Source organism: Notothenia coriiceps, unplaced genomic scaffold, assembly GCF_000735185.1.
Source record: "Notothenia coriiceps isolate Sejong01 unplaced genomic scaffold, NC01 NC01_scaffold00000339, whole genome shotgun sequence".
Classification (NCBI taxonomy): Eukaryota; Metazoa; Chordata; class Actinopteri; order Perciformes; family Nototheniidae; genus Notothenia; species Notothenia coriiceps.
Window position 1 is genome coordinate 11,389,003 of NW_011333040.1, and position 16,032 is coordinate 11,405,034.

At 42.0% G+C, this 16,032-nt stretch overlaps 2 protein-coding genes across 2 annotated transcripts in view; one reads left to right on the forward strand and one right to left on the reverse strand.

Moving 5' to 3' along the window:
* Positions 1-1,208: 1,208 nt before the first annotated feature.
* On the reverse strand, positions 1,209-13,592 carry LOC104950928 (FYVE, RhoGEF and PH domain-containing protein 6-like). Its single transcript, XM_010777531.1, has 6 exons — positions 13,363-13,592; positions 9,662-11,702; positions 5,913-6,027; positions 4,598-4,665; positions 4,329-4,359; positions 1,209-1,316 (listed from the first exon to the last, which is right to left on the reverse strand). The coding sequence occupies exons 1-6, from the start codon at positions 13,370-13,372 to the stop codon at positions 1,209-1,211; spliced, it is 2,373 nt and encodes a 790-aa protein (XP_010775833.1). The 5' UTR covers positions 13,373-13,592.
* A 347-nt stretch (positions 13,593-13,939) lies between these two features.
* The window catches only part of vezt (vezatin, adherens junctions transmembrane protein), a 15,793-nt gene continuing 13,700 nt past the window's right edge, over positions 13,940-16,032 (forward strand). Inside the window, exons 1-2 of the mRNA XM_010771352.1 lie at positions 13,940-14,115; positions 15,188-15,316. Coding sequence (XP_010769654.1) covers positions 14,080-14,115; positions 15,188-15,316 — 165 coding nt within the window. The 5' untranslated portion in view covers positions 13,940-14,079. The remainder of the gene's footprint in view (positions 14,116-15,187; positions 15,317-16,032) is intronic.

Here is a 16,032-nt window from a genome sequence, read left to right on the forward strand (position 1 = left end):
TCTGTACGATCGCAACACTTAGTACAGGAAACCGTCTTATTCAGCTAAAATATAACGCATAAAATACGATACGACCACCCGAAGCATTCCGAAACAGCGATTTAGAACACACAATCGTGAGTCCAGGCAGGACAAGTCGATTTGGCACTTGCCGTCACAGCAGGCGCATCCCAAATAACACTCAGCCAGCGCACAAGCACTCGGGTGACGCGAAGACACCCGTGAAACACAAACACCCCCCCCAAGAGTTTGAGTAAAAACGGTGCCTTAATACCCAAAGATGAGTGAGGAACAAAGACATACAATACTAAGCCTGGAAGCGATAACCCGCACATAGCTGAGAGGAAATGGACAGCTCAAAGTAGCCGTACAGCCGAAGAAGCTCTAGTCTTCTTTGAGTGTACCCCGGTGGAGGATTGATGAGAATGCATTGAAGGACCAGTGCTTTCAGAACTTTATTGAATCGTGGGACCCAACTACCATTATTTGGGAAGCAGAATCTCTCATATTCTCTTGATAATCAGTTTTAACATTGGTTTGGTCATGCATCTCAGGCCCTTGTAATTGGAACAGCCCATACAACGAGGTTGTTATGATAGGCGCTGCAGTCGCAGAGTCTCCTGCACAGGGCTCACCACAAATTTGAGCAGATTTTTAAACAGGTGAGCAGTTTTGGATATAATTAAAGCGTACAGAGCATGTTGTACCCAACAGATAGTTGAATTAGCGCTCAGTACTCGCGCAGAAAGCGATGATCTCAGAGTTCATATCAACCAAACAATTTCTCTGCTCGCCCCAAAAGACATAAGACGGCAAATATACAAAGAGAAAATCACCATAAACTCAAATCCTAAATCAAACTCACCTTACATTCTGCTTTTAATAATGTGATTGATATGTGAAAGTGTTGTCCTTCTAGTAAAGAGCGATGTGTTTTTTAGGATGTCTTTAGGGATTTCACCGCGTAAATTTGGTGTTTATCGTTATCTAGGCGGACCTTCTAAAGGCTCAAGTAAAATGCATTAAAGTAACTCATTATTATAGAAAGTGTAGTCTAAAGAAATACACAATCTTTAGTTGCAGTCCCACATCATACCATGTTGCACTGAATCCACTGCAACATCCCCCAGAGCATTATGGGAGCTGCAGTGTTATGTGTGTGTTTACCAGTGTGCCACTCGGTCCTCCAGCTCCCTCTGCAGGTCCTGTCAGCTTGGATACAGCTGAGGCAGGTAGCAGGATCTGGCTGAGGATCCCGCCGTCCACCACCGCTTTCCATCTGCACGGTTGGCACTTGCAACAGCATCCCGAAAGTCCTGAGGCACAGAGTGGGGAAATGCCATCATTATTATAACACACCACACGCTGTACGGGTGGGGGACACATGACAACATGCAGCAGAACGGACACCTGGTTATCACCTCGTAAAGTCCCCCTGCAACACACACACACACACACACACACACAACACACACACACACACAAACACACACAACACACCACACCCAAGTCACACACACACACACACACACACACACACACACACACACACACAACACACACACACACACACACCACACACACACACACACACACACACACACAACCACACACCACCACACACCACACACACACACACACACACACACACAACACACACACACAGCTGACTCGGCATCTGTCCTTTTTCCAGTGTGCCAACACACCACATCCACGCTGGAAGAACAGGGAGGCGCTGGATCCCAACGTCCGGTTTACTGCTCAAAAACCACATTTTCTGGCCATCCCCCCACTTTAAATTACTGGCATCATTAACTTTCAGTGACAGGCAGAGTCCATTCAGCATCACAAATAAAAGTAAATGAAGACATCAGCCCACTCAATATTATACATTATAATTTAATGCAGTAAATGACCCAAAATAACATTTCTGCCAACATGTATTTATCATATCATATCTGGACCACCTCATGACTGAATCAGGTTTTTGATATAACATAAACAAAACCTCAAAAACAAGATAGTAAAAACTATGAGAATGTCCCGATCCGATACCGTGATCGGAACCGGAGCCGATGCACGTGATTTTCAAAGATCGGAATCGGAGAAAAAAAATCTGGGATCGGGATTTTTTAAAAAGATTTTTTTGATTTTTTTACATTTTGTATTCAATGTTACAAAACAAAAATGACCATGTTCATGTCCTTAAAGTGCCATCCTGAGCCTAGTTTTGTTTCAAATTACAGAACTCATGTATTGTGTTGCTTCACTTGGGCTTGCGTTTCATAGACCTGGTTATTTCTCTCAAATCTGGCAACAGAGTGGGCAGGGCGCAGTGTCTAATTGAAGCAGTAAGCTAACGAGTACTGAAAGCTTTATTTTGTTTTGATCCAATGCTCCACAACTGAACTGATCCAATGCTGCTGTGAAAGAAAGAAGCTATATCCATGTTGGATAGAATATCCAATTTAAATTAAAAAAATAACCTTAAGGGACAACTTGAATGCTTTTTTTTCTCTCAATGCATTGCATAAAGATCGGATCGGGGAAAAATCGGTATCGGCAAATTGTCAAAATCAAATGATCGGAATCGGATCGGGAGCAAAAAAAGGTGATCGGGACATCCCTAGTAAAAACTAATCCAGTTAGCTCCACCGGTGCAGAATTAGATACAGAACTAACAGAAACAAATTACAAACACGGAGAAAAGAAACCAACGTCCGTTCTAATATTCACAAAACAGAGATGGACGCTTAAAATAAACCCACTTGAAAAAAAATCCCGAAGAAATGCAAACTAATCAGATGGACGACTTGCCACAAATAAGCACAAGCAAAGTCCCCAAACCACGCACACACCTGCACACACAACACACACACTCATACTGGAGGATTATCTGAGGTATGTGTGTGTCTGGAGGTCGTCTCTATGGCCTGAGGAGGCAGCTGTCAGGCCGGCAGAGCGGAGAGAAGAATTTGATCTGACCTCTTTTCTTGGTCAGAGCACACAGAGCACCCCCCCTCGTCAGCCACAGGACGACGTTAAAACTAATCCTGCAGAGTGGGCTTCACTAAAGCTGCATCTGAGGCGGACAGAACAAATACATATAAAGGCAGAGCTCTCCTGTCAAATGTAACAACTAGCATACTTAAAAAGTACTCTAATGTATAGATGGCATGTTAACTTCACACATACTGACATTAGAAATGACAACCTGATTTTTCTCCCCAACATTTTTTTCAGGCACTTCCCCTAAATAAAAACCTGACTTCCTCCAGTCACATGGTTCCTTTCCATTCAAAAAGCTACGAGCATTCAACATGGGGACCGAGACAAAACATCATTTAAGTGGATTTATTTTTAAACTAAATCGGCCAAGAGAGCCTATACTGCACAGAGGAACAACCAGAAGTCTGTTTTTAAATGAAGAATCAATCATGATTAGGATTTTCATACACATTGGACATACTAACAGAAAACCTACAAAAAAGTCCCTTTTTAAAGTACTTCTGGGTAATTGATAACCATTTTCAGATCGTATCATATTGACAACAGAATGATAAAGAAAAACTTTATTGCGTTCCATTATACATGGGGGCATTTCTTTATCTCTAGGCATATAAACTAGTGTCTCTTTAAAATGCAAAGGGATATCACATAAAACTTTCTTTATGGGGAAAAAATCTTTTTCGCTGCATTGCTTCAGGAAATTACATTTGCTTGAAGCAAGGAAGCACATGAAAACAACATTTTAACAAAACAAACTGCAGGGAGAACAACTCAAACATATACTTTATGTAAAATACTAGCATAAATGGCCTGTATGTACTTGAAATTAGGATGTTGCCTTATGTTATTGAAAGCAACCCTCACCTAACTGATTTGACATGAAACAATCAATATTGAAGCTCCGCAGACCAACTACACAGCTCACCTTAACAGAGCTGGACGAGCCCTAACTGAAGAACCATGCGTGCTTTCTTTTTCTTGCACAAAAATAGATAATGTTTCCCTGCAATAGGACTGATCAAAGCCTTTCTACTTATGCCCTGCGTTTACCGCTTTCCACTGCCGACCTAAAAACAGAAACAAAAAAAAAGTAAAAACCCTCCTACACAGCAACTTAAAAAAACTAAATGATTCAGCTCTGTACGGGCACTGTGGCAAAGACAACACCCGCCGAGACCTCATTAATTCATGTCCATCCCTCGGAAAAAGCTTTGAACCTAAGTCAAAACAATCACAGTGTAGGCACGGTACTTTTTATTATGTAAAAGGCACTCTTTACGGTTCCTTTAATGCAACTCTTTAATAAACAAGACACTTACTATGTGAAGAAGCTTCAGGACATCCACAAACCTGAGAGTAACAGAATCAGAATCAGTTCAATACATCACTTTGTGTTATCATGTGCTGCTGGTTATGTAAGAATGTGAAGTACTGTACTCTGTTTAAGTATAATTTTGAGGTATATATACTTTTTCTTGTCCATTTTATGCAACTGTACACACTTATTAGTAAATAAGAAAGTCTTTAACTGCTTTTTTATCTTATTTGAAAGTTAAAAAGGGCTCCAGTTCATTAAAAAAACACTCACACTTTCTCGGAGCTCATGATCTCCTGGGCGATGTGCACCAATTTCTTCCTCTTCGTCTCATCCTCCTGCTGAAGAGGAGAAACACAAACAGTTTCACAAAGCTACACAAAGGCTAACAGCAACCGATCTCACCTAAAACTGATCGCTGTACACTCACTGACTCGCTGCAAATCACCATGATCCTGGTTTTTCTCTGTCAAACCATCAGGATTGAGTTTACAGACTTCCAAAAACTCAATCCCGAGAGGACAGCGACAACATTCCCCTTTCCCTTCCTCTCTTTCCCCTCTGTGTCTCTCTGATGGTGTGTGTCGTTGAATGGTAATGGGGGCGGTCTTTCAATGACTTAATTTGGACAGTGGCCATGCCCCCCCACCTCCCCTCTGTATTAGTGATACCCTGGAAGTTTGAGGGGCATCAGACACAGGTGCTGACAATATCATGGAGAGGGTCACACAGGACGGAGAAAGAAAAAAAAAAACAGCTCATTGGAGGGCTATTCCTGAACCTGTAACCCTTCTGTGTTTGCTCACCATCCCCCCTTCCAAACACACACGTACACACACACTTCTAAAGCGCTGTAACGGACACACTATCTCCAGTGGCTGCAGTGACAGCTTAGTCACAGGCAGTGATATGAGACGTCCATTGTAAACTGTGAATGCCAGGCCTATCTGACATGTTCGTGCCTGAAAGCAGAGTCATTTTCCATAAAAGTAGCAACGTCTATTTTTCCTTATTGTGTAAAGCATAAGTCACATTAAAGCAGTGTTTGCTTCAAACATTGAGTTCAGGAAACCCTTAACGGATTTCAAGGTATTTATGTTTTTTAAGGTTTTAAAAATGGGCTTTTACAATCACTTTTTTTTAATAAGAAATAAGTAATTTATCAGGGTTTTCGACTGTTGGTCAGACAAAACCAATTAAAACATTTTTCTGTCATTTTTGATATGATAATTCTAATGATTTTATATGAATCATTTGTGAAATATAGGGGCTAAAGTGTGTTTTTATTTGAGCCATAATAGAGTATTTTTGTTGAAGTGACTGGCCATTTTGAAAAGAATAAATACTGTGTTCATATAAAAAAACATTTGTCTCTGTCTTCAATGAACAGCTTTTGAAAAAATATACCGGATGTGTATGAGAAGTACATTTCAATGGTTGAAATTAAAGGCATGTTGGCATAGAAACCACCGGAAATGATCCGTCATCATGTGCTGGCTTATGTTTCAGTTTCATACTTAATTAGTTTAGGAATGTATAATCATTGCTTTATAAAGACAGCGTTCTCCTCTCAGGTCAACTAGTTTACCTGTCGGTCGGCCTCGTCCATGTGCTCCTTGCTGGAGGAGGAGCTGTTGTCCTCTTCATCTGAACTGTGGATCTCTTCCTCCTCAGAGTGGACGTCCTGCCCCAGCCAACCGCTGCTAACATTCAACACACACAGCATAACACACACAGAATTGAGCTTGGCTTCAGAGAGAATGTTTAAATGTGTGAATGAGACGCAGGGCAGGGCTGCAGAGGAGTGTGAGTTCAGAAACTCCCTGGTTAAATAAAGATTAGACTTTTGTGCAAGGTCATAAATTAACTTAATCTTTGCTCAGAAGAAACATATGAGTCAGTAAAAGAGCAAAACGCATTCAGAGGTGTTGTACAACGATGGAAAATATTGAAATCAAGCTGACAACATCTATAATGAAAAGAAAAATGTCTCTTAAGGATATTTAAAGAAAATGTCAACACTGGTTGATTAGAATTTTAAATCCATGGCGTGAAAAAAGAAAATACTTTTGTGCAGTTATAAAGGGCTAAAAACACATATTTTGTGTTGCAAGCAAAACCAGTGAGATATGATAGTGAATAGGATGTGATGAGAGGTATTTCTTTTGCTGTTTTTTGACATTTAAGAGACTTCATCATTATTCAAACAAATATTCTGATTAAAAAGAGATTATTTTATTATTATGTTTCTTCCAGCCATATTTCCCAGTCGTAAATATTTGTATTCTTGTAAGGTATGCCTGTACCCGATATATATTTTTTATTATTCTGTATACAGCCTGCTGCCGGCAGCAATATGATGGCTCTGTCTGCCAGGTTAGCGCAAGCAGCAACATGCGTTAGTGTGTCACTGATGTTTTGATCGCTCCCGTACAATTAAGTGGTCTGACTGATGAAATGAGGGGGAGGTATGATTGGATTTGCCTCCTCGGTCTAGTCCTGGTTAGGGTTGTGAAAGATCGGAAATATCCCAGCGAAGTCACACAATTTCAATATTTCAGATATTGTATACAGCACTTCAGCATCGTCAAGGCCAAAAGACTATGCTTTTCAACTTGATTATCTTATTGACGGAAACATATTTTATACTTTAATATAGGGCTGCTCGATTATGGCAAAAATCATAATCTCGATTATTTGGGTCAATAATTATTGGATAAAAAAAATGTGAACAGTATGTTTTTAACAGTTGATTGCCCTGAACTTTAAGTATAACTCAACTGAAAATCCAATAAAAAAAACATTATTTAAAAAAAAAAAAAAAGTAATAATAATAACAAAATAATCGTTTTATTTCGATTACGTTGTTTTCGTAATCTTTGCAAGCCATAATCGTAATTGCGATTAAAATACGATGAATTGAGCAGCCCTACTTTAATAATATTGCAGCTGACCTGCAGGTAGTAGCAAAAGAAAGGTACCCAGTTTATAACTTGTTTTTGCCAACTTGCCATGTGTGATGTAGCTTTTTGGGAAAATAATGGATTTATTTGACAAATTAATGGAAAAAATGTTCTTATAATATGGTAACAGGTTAGTATAAATCTGCATATGACATGGTAAACAGCGGAGTAGATTCCCACCATATTTCCATAAATTGCTGTTAATTCCAATTTAAAGTTTACACATTGTATATTTCCTGAATTGTGGACCCTAGTCCTGCTGTTTCCCTTTTCCTAATGATGCTTTGTAAAGAGGATTGTTGATGTTTTCTCTTGGCAAAAAGAGTGATAGCTCTGAGTAAATGTTGGATAGGAAAGACTGTGGGACTCCAAACCCCTCACATTTCCTTTCACTCTCATCAGCAATAGCCCAATCTCTCCACTTCCCTGTTTTTCTTACATGGCTCCCGACAGTTTCTTTTACCTCAATCCCCCCCCCCCCCCCCCCCTTTCCCCCTTATGCTTTCTCTATAGTGGAGCATTCCAACACACTGGATCAGGCACAGAGCACCACTTGTTTACAGCCCGAGGCTACTTACATAAACTTAACAGGCTCAGATGCCTGGGAAAAACGACAGATTAAATCTCTCCCTCTTTCTCCTCTCTAACACAGAAACACCCTGCCAACGACAGAGTGAGGGTTCATCTTAATCCATTTAATGGCTGTGTTATTATCACCTAAGGTGGCATGGACTTCATCACTTGTTGTGCCACTGTCAGTCAGAGGAAACAGGAATCATGGGAACAGAACATCTCCTAATCACAGCAGTCCGGGACATAAAGGGCTCAACGGGATGTTAATAGCATAAATGGGATTCAGGACATTTGCTTGCAGTGTCGCACGACTGTTAATTCACTTATTTGTTTGTTATTTATCGAGCGAAATGCAAAAGAGCTCCAATTTACAACTAATCATTGTTCTGTAAAATACAGTGACTAAATTGGACAATTATCTGGCTCTCATTTCATATTATGTGAACTTAATAGCTTATGTTTTGGTCAAACAAATAAGCTTTCTGAAGAAGCTACCTTTTATTAAACTAACCAATAAACAATAATCATTGAGAAATAAGTAACAAAGTGTATTGATTTTGAAGATAATTAATGGGTTAAGCTCAATTTAAAATGTTATATATAACATTTTGTTATGATTTGAGATATATGTTATGATTTTTTGTTGGTATTCCCACAGTCAATAATCTTCAAATCCTATGTGTCCCTATCCCCTAACTGCCACTCTTCCAGAGGTCTAAGGATTTAAAAGACAATTTACTTGTTTGAAAGAACTCACTTCAGTGGCACAGCGGAGAAAAAAGGAGTGATGAGGTTATGAAGAGGCTAAACGCAGAGCGAAGGCGTGCAGTCCGAGGAGGAGGAGGCTAGTGGTTGCTGGAGGTTTATTTTCCTGTTCTAGAGAGCTGTGTGGCGTTTCTGCGATTCTCAGACATTTCCTGCCCAGGCCACTGAAAATAACCCACAGGAAAACAGGCCGACCTGCACCAACGCTCCATTCAAATTCAATGCCACTGGCTCAAAGGCCACTTTCTCACTGTTGTAAATTCAAACCACTAACGTCACCTGTGCAACCTGTCGTACACTCAAGCTACGGTCACTTGAAATTACAAACTGGCAGCAAGTGCTCTGGACTTCAGCCTAAATAAACTCTCTCACACAAACACATATTGCCTTTGTTTGGAAATAAGGGTTGTTTGTTCTTAAACTTAGCAGGAAAATTGAATTGATAACAACTGTCAAAAAGTATAGAGTATTTACTCAGTTGATAACTCCTCTACAACATCTGTTACTGCTAGATAACCTTTCAAAAACAAATTCAAAGATTAACGCTGAAACGAGAGGTCGGTTAATCTATTAGAAGGGGGTTAAAAATATAACTCTGCAATTTGATTAACAATTCATTTACAAAATAATGCCAAACATTCGCTGTTCCCAGCTTATTAAAGGAGACAAGTTGCTACTTTTCCTTATTATCTCACTGTTGATTGAGACATCTGATGTTGTTTATTGCAGTACATTTTTGGAAAAGTGTCTAATAGAAGTAGCTGGCAAGCATACAGAGACTTAACAATCAAATAATAAATCATAAAAATAAATGGGCACCCTGGGGTTAGGGCAATGTGTCAGATTAAAATCCAGTTTAGCAACCTGTGTTGCATTTTGTTCCCATTGATTTCTTTTCTAAACTTTTGTCATTGCTCTACTAACTAACAAATGCATACACTGCTACAAGATAAGACCACTTAATCAACAAAATAAATAATCATTAGTTACACCCTTAAACAAAATTTTACACATTTTAAATATGCATTATACGTACCCCTCGTACTCGTGGTCGTTGCTCCTGTGATAGGGATCCTGCACTTCATAGATGTCTGAATCTGCTCCGTCGGGGTCGTGAGGCCAGCCCAGCCTCGCACCGTGGAACGGCAGGTTCATGTACTCTGGGATTTCCTCATACAGAGGGACGTTCTCATACTCCACTGACCCATCTCCATCTTCTCCACAGATATCAGACTCGACTATACAGCTGGTGGGTCGCTCCAGCCTCCTCTCCCCCCGGGTGGACTCCACGCTGGTACAGTCCAGAGACTGCCCTCCCTTGGCCAGCAGCTTTGGGAGCATCTTGACAGACAGCCGGAGCTCCAGCAGCTTCCGGAAAGAGAGGCTCCTCTTATGAGAGCCTGCCCGGGTTGCCAGGTCTGCTGCAGAGAAAGACTGCGCCCTCTGTTTGCCCCCCAGTGCTGGAGCCCGGCTCTTTGGAGGCATGCTGCTCCTGGAGGGAATCTGCCGGCTGAAGAAGGTCACGCAGGGTCGGGTGAAGCGCCAGGCCGTTTTCTCCTGAGGAGGCGCAGGCAGCTCCCTCATGGGGGTGTTAGCGTGTGGAGGTGCAGGGGGGCAGAAGGAGGGTGGGCAGTGTGCTGCTGGCAGGCTGTGTCTCTGGGGTTTCCTGGGGGGCGCACTTGGCTGATCCTCGGCAGAGAAAGCTCTCCTGGCGCTACCCAGAGGGGGATTACAGCCGAGTTTGATCTGTTTGGGGAGGCTGTGAGTGATGGGGTAGCGCTCAAAGTCGCCATACCCGTCCTCTTCGTCCTCCTCCACCCGGTGGTCCGCTCCTCCTTTTTGGTGGCTCATTGAGTCAGCGTGTGAGAGCAGGACTAAGGAGTGGGAGGTGTTTTTGTTAAGAGAGGGTGACATGTGGACTGTCCTGTGAAGGCGAGGCGAGAGGGAGGTCTGTCGAGGAGGGGGGACGGGCGCGTCGGCTTCATCATCTCCCAAACACGAGTCTTTTTGGGGTAAAGGTTCCTCGCACGAGTCCTGTCTGAGCTCCTCTCCCTCCTGACTGAGAGACAGACCCGGTTGACTCCCCTCATCCTCTCGCATCTCAAGTGTTTGTTCCTCCGTCACCTGATCCTGGGCACTGCCCTCCACGCCATCCTGCCTCACCAGGGCAGGCTTTTTAAGTTTGCGTGGGTGAGGCACCGGGAGAGGCTTACTGGGGGCAGCAGGGAACTGCAGATCAGGGAGTAACCTGGTGGGAGAGGCTGTGATTATATGTTCCGCTTGAAAGGATTCTGGGGAAGACTCATGAGGAGTGATAGAGGGGGAGATAATGATGCTGCCTGCAACATCCAAGACTGAGTCTGTTAAATCTGTGTGATGGGCCTCAGTCTCTACATCTGCTATTGAAAAATCAGGCTCAGCAACAGCACTTTCCTCATGTTTCACAGCCTCCTCCTGCTCCTCAGTCCTCTGAGCTTCTTTGTTAGACAAATCCCTCTCCAGGTGTCTCTGTCTTTGAGGTTTATCCCTGGGCTTTTTGCCAATCCCTCCACCTTCAACCTTATCCACAGCTACTCCCTCCTCCGGGCGTTTTTCTTTCACTTGTGGCCTCGTCTCTGTGAATCCTTCTGTAGAAATCCCATTCTGCAACGGCCCTTTGTGAAAATCGCTCTCAGTTGTACTTCCATTTTCCAGATGCTGATACTGGGAACAGTCCTGGAGCCCACAAGAGCAAGTGGGAATGATGTAATCCGAGTCGCGTTTGTTAGTCTCCGATAAAATCCCATTTCTGGAGTTGAGAAGGGAGAGGTTATCACCTAAAGCTGTCTGCTGTTCCTGACATAGGAGGGGGGGTTCACTGGGTTTAGGTGACGGGGTTGAAACAGGGGAAGCTACGGATTTAGGAATGCATGGTTTGGGGGCGACAGCCGGTTTTGTCCTCTTTAGAGTAGACGGGGAAGGTTGGGAGACGATGGGAGGCTGGGAGAGGAGACCTGGTTTGGGGGCGATGGGCGGGGGGGAGGGTTTGGTGGTACCAGGGAGTTTAGGTTTGGGCGCTAATGGTGGCTTCTTCACACCTGCATGAAAAGAAGAGGGACGAAAGTTACAAAACAGTTTGAGACTATTAACTCTTTTTTAAATGAATCACACCCCACCAGAACAGCACCGATAAACCATGCTTCATCCACACTTCCTCCAATATAAGCATAGACAGCTGCAAACTGTGGATTAAGCTCCGGTCAAAAAGGTTAATCTTAGGGTCAGAGGGGAAGGACTGAGGACTGGAGTAATGTGTGAAATAAATTCAGGCATGTATTATTATTAAGTAATTATCTCATGAAGGGCTGGTGTAAGCCCTTCATGAGATAATTACACTTGTGGAAGTAAATAGTAAAGTAAAACTGTCTTAACTTATTCTCTGAATCTAATTTGATAAACTACCATTAAAGCTTTCTATTGTTCTCTGAACTGAGTTAGACTTAAGTGTATTTTTTGTTCTCTCAAACTACATGGAACTACTAAATATCTGCCAGAAATAAGTGCCTCTATTATAATATGCTAAGTTGATGAGACAACCAGAATCTCAATGATTACAATTGTTAAATAAAGTTAGAATTAAAAAAAAAACGGTCTCTACACGAATAAAAAAAGCTGCCAATTGAGATTGTAGGAGATATTTTCCGCTTTCCTGGCTGAATCTCCCGGCTGGCCGTCACCACGAGAAGTAGAGTCATCGAGCGGTTGTTTCCGAGAGGCCACAGAAACGCTCTGCACGCAAAACATGCTGCCCTGTCTTTGCCTCTTTGCACATACACTCTTATAAAAGAAAAAATACATATAGAGTCAATGGGCTTAAAAACTAAACTGCCAGCGTCATGGGACAGTAATTAACATCCCTATTAATCATTTCGAATGTTCAATTCGGCATACACATTTTAATAGAAAAGTTCCGTTTTTATTAATGGTTCACCCAAATGCATATCAGAATGTATCATTGATGGCTGTGATGTGCAATGAGAATCAATCTCAAACTTAGTCTAAAAATGTTTACTTGGTCTCTTTATATAAAAGCCGAATTGACCAGTACATGCCATTAATGCTATCACGGCTTTAAAAAGTATGTCTTATGATATTTGAGCCTGATAAAAAAAGGTTTCATTAAAAATGTTAGATTTGTAAGTGGAGTCTGGCCTTGTGCTTTCGCAGTAAAAGTCAACACTAGGGCTTAAACAGCTCCTGTCGTGGAAAAACAAGAACTCCTTATAACTCTATTGCACATATCCAATTTCACTGGGGATATCCCTCTTTATCCTGGCAAATGTTAACTGTTTTTTATATGAGATGTTAACACTGCCGCTTGTTATCGAGTCCGGTTTGTTACACCAACAGCAGGACAGATGTTTTAGACAAAGGATTTAACCCCCTTCAGCTGCAACGGTAAAGTGTAATATCAAACAGAAAAGAACATTTTTGATTACCAGTTATGATTGCGTTTTAGAAAGCACTCACATGTATGTTTTTACTTTCGAAAGGTGTTATTATAAAAAAGTGTAATTAACTGTGGCTGAGTAAAAATAGAGCGGATGCGTCCGTTATGACATTACAATTGTAGTGATTTACACTTTCTGCGAATACACAGAAGAACTGACGTTATTTGCATTGAGTTGTAGATAACTACAATATATGCTTGCACAGCAAGATTTTGCTAAGTAAAGTTAGCTCCCCCACGAAACAAACCTGTGCTCATGACTCCCGACTTGCTCCTTTCTCCATTTGTAAACTTTCAATGGAATTGCGAGAAAAACAGAGTTTTTTCCTCCTTCGACACCAGTGTCAGTTAGAAAACCACTTCAGGGAGAAAACATGCAGATCCATCGCTGTCGGTCCTTATCTTGCAAGCGGATGCACCGATACAGTTTTTACGCCTGTTACTTTTTCCATTTTTCCCGAAGTTTTCAGCCACGGTGCTTTTCCCAAGCAAGTCAAGTAGGACACATAAAAACAACTCAGTTCCATTCATACATTTCAACATAAATGTGTTGTTTCAAAAGACTAGCTGCAGTTGTTATAATATGACGTTAAACACATAAGTAAGCCTAATATTAGTTGAAAACTATATTTTCACTAAGTATGACTATAATGTACTGGTATTTGCTGTGTTTCTGGCTAACTACTAAGTATTAAAGATGTGTAGTGTTTTATTTTGAAATAATTTCCGGTCAATTCATTTTGGTTTTCCCAACAGTCGGTCCAATGCCTTTCGCGCCCGCATGAGGCGCACTGATACGAGCGCTTGTCCTTGCAAGCTGCCGTTGAGAAACGAGCATTATGGGAATAGTAGTCTTATGCTAAGTTTAGCAACCGGCTAACTACCAACTTCTCAGCGGCATTCTTGACAACTGTCGCCTACAACTTCAGTATGCAACACGGGCTGTGTATAGATGGCGGAGAGCAATGACTGAGGAGTTTGATGAAGATGTGGTATTTGAGGTTGGTATTATAGCCGCTGTTTTTTAAAATTGAAACTTACGGATGCTTTGTCATACCTCCCGAGTTCTGAGGTAACAGACGTTGGGGTTCATTAACGTCAGCTAGCTTACACGGATAGCTTAGCAACCTAGCAAGCATGCTAGCTTCACATTAGCAGCCGTTTGCCCTGTTGCCATGTATTGGCAACCCCAAACAAATCAACATATTTGGCCGGCTGCTAACTGTGTTTCTGCCAAGGAGCTTTGGTGGTCATGAGAGGGGGCTGAGCTGTGCCAGTGCGCGCATTGTTGTTGGTGTTTCATCATTGCTGGTCTGATAGTTAGAGGTGGGGTGGGGAGGACCAGACCCAATGCGTCGGTTCTGGAGGAAAAAAAACATTGACACACAGGCGCAGCTACGTCTGGGTGGTGACAACATGAGCTGCTGCTTCGTGTGACAATGCATGTGAGTAGCTTTCATTGTTCGACTGGCATTTAGCATGTTATGATTGGTTAATTATAGCTGAGATGCACCTGTGCAGCTGTGCACCAAAACACAGCAGCAGAGATGCTTCCAGCAGCTGGGGGAGAAATGGGTCAGACATCTTTGGACAAATTCTAGCATGGGATGTTTTCCTCCTCTGCTTATTTCGGGGCTGATTTCATTCTGAGCATTCTTTGTTTGGATAAGAACCATCATTGCCTTTATGTATTCCTCTATAAGGAGATAGGATTATGATCTGAAGATTTAAAAGACAGTCCTCTCATCTGTATGAGGAATTTACAGATTCACATATGAAGGCACTTTACAGCATTCCTCGCAGAGCAGAAAGCTGCATCGATGAAAGATGGTAGGCTTGGGAATATATTGGTGCCTCCACTGTATCTAAGCCTGAGGGAAAGTAGACCGGTTTGACGAATCAGTTTCCTCACTTAGAAGAGTCATGACACCTTTGGATTCACACTGGGGGGAAATCAGCTAAACCTGCTTCAGCCTTGTGACCGTTTTCATCTCCTGTACTCCAGTCCGGCAAAGTCTCTTGCTTCCCCAATTTCTCAAGTACTTCTCAATCTGGCTCTCTTTCTCTCTGCAGAACTCCCCTCTTTTCCAGTACCTGCATGATCTAGGGCACACAGACTTTGAGGCATGTCCAACGGCATCACAGGAGGACGAATATGGCGGAGACCTCACCCCTTCCGACGAAGATCCGCACAAAACTTCAGTGAGTTTCTCTAATTCTCAACACAGACATCACACAAGCCTGTCCTCAACCCTAAGACTGTCCACTCTTAAATTAATCGACTATATTTATAACATGGATCATCAATCTAACTTCATCTGTGGTGTCCCAAATGATAAATAAAAAAACAATAACAATACTTTAAAAAAAATAGTTTGATATGGAGAAACACGGCAGTGATTCTGGGAAATGTGAAAGGCATTTTCTGACTTTTTATAAACAAATACATCTAGAAAAATTCCCGTCAATATTCAAATCCTGTCCCTGACCGGGGGCAATGTGTGTGTCCGCACTGTTTGATTTGTGCCATCACAGAGAAAGTAATTAATTTGACTATTGACTCCAAACGGCAACACATATTGACACAATCTCTGCCAGACTGTTGTGTGCACTGGATTACCATATGCTTCACTATAATCTGACAAGACATGGCATCAAGGGCTCTCCACTCACTGAAGCAGGTATTTTGTGTTGCATGTTCTTCACACAGCAGATGTTCTGATTTTAGAAGAGATAGTGTAATGCCATTACAGCGACCCTGCTCTCTGTGTGACGTTATTCCTGCCTCTGTGAGCATCCTCCTACTTTGTATCGTGTCTTTAACCGTCAATCGAGTCGACTTGTGATTCATACAGACGATTATTATGTCCTGGGAAGCTCAGGAACATGACTCTTCCTCTCCTCGTCGTCCCCCCCCC